Source organism: Calidris pugnax, unplaced genomic scaffold (genome assembly GCF_001431845.1).
Source record: "Calidris pugnax isolate Ruff unplaced genomic scaffold, ASM143184v1 scaffold9, whole genome shotgun sequence".
In the NCBI taxonomy this organism is placed as follows: Eukaryota; Metazoa; Chordata; class Aves; order Charadriiformes; family Scolopacidae; genus Calidris; species Calidris pugnax.
Genome location: NW_015090778.1, coordinates 1,758,129 through 1,761,854, shown reverse-complemented (window position 1 = coordinate 1,761,854; position 3,726 = coordinate 1,758,129). Strand labels below are relative to the sequence as shown.

Below are 3,726 nucleotides of genomic sequence, written 5' to 3'. Positions count from 1 at the left end.
GGGGGGGTCGGCTGCGGGGCCGGCTCTGAGGGACTCGGGGAACGGCTGCCGGGTCGGTTCTAAAAGGCCGGCTGTGGGGGGGACCGGGGAGCGGCTCTGAGGGGATGGGGGACGGCTGAGAGCGGCTTTGAGGGGTCGGCTCTGAAGGGCCGGCTCCGAGGGGCCTAAGGAGGGCTCTGGGGGTCGGGAGAGCGGCTGTGAGGGGCCGGCGGCAGCAGCCGTGGGGCCGGTTCTGAAAGGCCGGCTCCGAGGGGTCGGGGAACCGCTCTGAGAGGCCGGGAGCGGCTGCAGGAGGAGCTCCGGGAGACCGGGGAACCGCTCTGGGGGTCCGGCGAGCGCCGGTTGGCGGGGGCAACGGCTGTGAGGGGCCGAGGAACCGCCGTGGAGGGGCCGGGAGGCTGGTTCCCTGGGGCCCACTCCCGGCTGTGGGGGGACCGAGGGCTGAGGGGACGAGGCCCTGTGCTCCGTGAGGGGACAGGGGCGGCCGTGGGGATGGCAGTGAGGGGACAGGAGTCAGAGGGGACACGGCAGTGAGGGGACAAGGGCAGGGGGTGGCACAGGGGACACAGGCCAGGCCCGGTGCAGCTGTGTGAGGGGGCAGATGTGGGGCTGAGGGCTCAGGGGGGCTGTGGGGCCGTGGAGGACACCCCGGCCTGCCCTGCCCAGGAGCCTTGTGTGAGGCACGGCGGTGGCTCCAGGCCCTGGTGGCGTTGGACGTGGGCCCACTGGGCTCCGTGTCCTCAGGCCAAGATGTCACCTAGGCACCGCGGACGGCCTGGCATCCCCCGCTTCCCGCACAAAGAACGCCGCGCGCAGCCCCTGCGCTGCCAGCACCCACGGACGGGGCGAATGCCAGCGCTGCCCCGGAGCCTTGTGTGCCGGCCAAGCGGCGACCAGGCCAACAGCCAGGCAGGCTGCGGAGGGGGAGCGGGAGAGCGAGCCCAAGCCAGGCCCTGCCGTGCCCAGGGCTGTGCCCATGGGTGAGGCTGGGGACAGGCAGCCCCTTCCCACCCCACGGAGAGAGGGGAAGGATGTGCCGGGCCCAGGACCAGGAGAAGAGCCAGCACTGGCAGGAGGATGATGCTTCCCCAGTGCTGGGCCTGTTGCCGTGCCCGGCTGGCCCTGTCTGCCCGACGGAGGTGGCTGGCAGCCCGTGGGAGCTCGTGTAGGATGCCCTGGCAAAGGCGCTAAGAAGGGGAATTAGTCTGGCACTTGCCTCTAGGTCTGAATCTGAGCCAGTGGGACGGGTGTGACTTTTTGGGCTGCCTCCCCACGCACTGTTCACTGCGGGCGCGTAGCCCCTGCGTGCCCTATAGCCACAAGCAGCCCAGGCCAGCCGGCTGGTTTTGCCAGAGGGTTCGTACCTGAATATTGAACACAGACCTGTTTTAGCCTAGAGCCTCCCCCACAGTGGAGGCTGGTGCCAGGCGTGGGGAAGGGGGAAGGACCTCGGGGTCTGGCAGGGCAGTGGGCCAAGGGTGCTTTGCTGGACCTTGGCCCCACTGTGAGGCTCCAACCAGCCCGGATGGAGGGTGCTTGCTCCCCTGCCGGAGCCCCTGAGCTAGCCCTGCACACAACCACTGGCCGCCCACGGAGCTGCTGCCCTACGGCAGTGACCACAGCGCCGGCCAGTCCCTCCCTGCCTGCTCTTCCTGCAGCCCTGGGACGGGTGGGCAGCACAGCACTTCCAGGCATGGCTCTGTGTACCTGCCTGCCCACTCCTCCTGCCCCGGGCTCCCTGGCAGCCACTCACCCAGCTCCCCGGCACACCACGAGCTCCGGTCTCTGAGGTCCAAAATCTTCCTGCTGGGGTCAAAGGCAGGTCCCTTTCCTGCATCCCGCAGGAGGAGACGGAGGCTGTTCCCAGTGTCCTGCTGCGTGTCCCACGCCCTGGCCGTGCCGGGGCTTCTGTAACAGGAGCCAGGCCTGGTCCCCTGCCAGCGGCCCTTTGCTCTCTTTAGTTTTACCTCCTGGGACCTTCGACCCGCAGCGTGGGGCCGGGTGGGTGGGCTCAGGACGTGCTCTGGCCAACATGGCTCCTCCATCCCAGCCAGCCCTGCTGTCCTGTTGCCGCTTCTTCAGTGATGGTGGGAAGAACTGGGCCACTGCTGGTGGGGAGGGCAGCACCCCGGCACCCGGGATGTGCCGGCTGGGGCACAAAGCAGTTTGGAGCCGACGAGCAGGGCTGCGGGGTTGTCTTCCTGCCTCTGCCATTCCTGTGGTTGGGGAGGAGGGGAAGTTCCTTCTGGAGGCCTGTCGCCTCGCCTGGCGAGGATGTAGGGCAGCAGGAGGTCACCAATTCACTGGCCCTGTCCTGGTCTCTCTAAGCAAACCCAAACCGGTTGCTCACTGCCTCACGTGCTTCTGGATCCTCCCCGCCCCGTCGTGGCCCAGGGCCTTTCTTGGAGGAGCAGGCGCTATCGCTTCATCTTAGGGCAACGCTGCTGAGGCCACCCAGCAGGGCAGGCACCTGGGAGGGCCTGTGGGCAGGTGACTTGGCACTGCCCCTTCTGCCAGCCACCACCGCTCCCATGCTGGGCTGGGCCGCTTTCCAAGGTGTGGGGAGCCTGGAGCTATTGCCGTTTGTGTGGAAGCTGCAGCACAAGTGCCATCCAGCGACCCTGTCCGGGACTTGGAGCGGCCATCCCTGCTCTCCTGTTCTCTGCCCAGCCCTGGCATGGGGCTGGTGCACTGACACTGCTGGACTCTGCCCCAGGTCCACCTGCAGACGCAGCAGGAGGTGAAGATGAAGATGACGGGGATGGCGATGCATGTGATCCGCACTGACGGCTTCCTGGCTCTCTACAACGGGCTCAGCGCCTCGCTCTGCCGGCAGGTGAGTGCCACCGTGCCTTTGGTGGCCTGGGGTCCCCCCGAGGCCAGCGCAGAGCTCCTGCCACGCTGGTGGCTGGGCTGGAGCTGACAGGCTGCCCTGAGCTGTAGGGCACCCAGCGGGGCACAGTGGCTCATTCTCCTCCTCCAGATGACATATTCCTTGACTCGCTTTGCCATCTACGAGACCACAAGGGACCGTTTGAGCCAGGGCAACAAGGGGCCTCCCCCCTTCTACCAGAAGGTGATGATGGGTGCACTGGGAGGTGAGTGAGGAGGAAGGTCCTTCAGGCCTGGGCTCCCTCGGGCTGGAGGAGCCCCCTGACCCCAGCTCTTTGGCCACAGGTTTCACCGGCGGGTTGGTGGGGACCCCGGCAGACCTGGTGAACGTCAGGTCAGTTCTGCCCACGTCCCGGTGCTGCTGTTGTGCAGCAGCAGTTGGGGTGGGGGTGCCCTCCCCGTGTTCCTCACTTCCCTCCTGACCAGGTTGCCCTGTGGCTAGTGGCCTGGTCCCACTGGTGAGCTTTGTACCCAAACAGGACCAGAGTTGTTCTGCCATTCTGTGTGACAGCCCCAGCCCCCTGCGTGGCCCTCGAGGGCAGCTTTCTTGCCCCTTGGCAATCAGGTGGCACAGTCTGTCTGCTGAGCCTCTGCCCCCTGCTCTGAGCAGGGACAGATGTGCCCCAGGACCCCATTTCGGGGGAGGGAGGGAGGGGGGGGAGACAGACAGCAGGTCACCAGCCCCCACCTCACCCCGCGGTGCTCTGCCTTACAGGATGCAGAACGACGTGAAGCAGCCACCCTCTCAGCGGCGCAAGTGAGTGGGGACCGGGGCTCCTGGGGGGGGACTGGGGCAGCGGGAAGGGGGGTCGGGAGGGACTGGGACTCCCGGGA

General features: G+C 67.5%; 1 protein-coding gene across 1 annotated transcript in view; it reads left to right on the top strand.

The window, feature by feature from the left end:
• The window catches only part of SLC25A10 (solute carrier family 25 (mitochondrial carrier; dicarboxylate transporter), member 10), a 7,611-nt gene that overhangs the window by 421 nt on the left and 3,464 nt on the right, over positions 1-3,726 (top strand). Inside the window, exons 2-5 of the mRNA XM_014950468.1 lie at positions 2,717-2,836; positions 2,984-3,098; positions 3,178-3,226; positions 3,608-3,649. Of these exons, the coding sequence (XP_014805954.1) occupies positions 2,717-2,836; positions 2,984-3,098; positions 3,178-3,226; positions 3,608-3,649 (326 nt within the window). The remainder of the gene's footprint in view (positions 1-2,716; positions 2,837-2,983; positions 3,099-3,177; positions 3,227-3,607; positions 3,650-3,726) is intronic.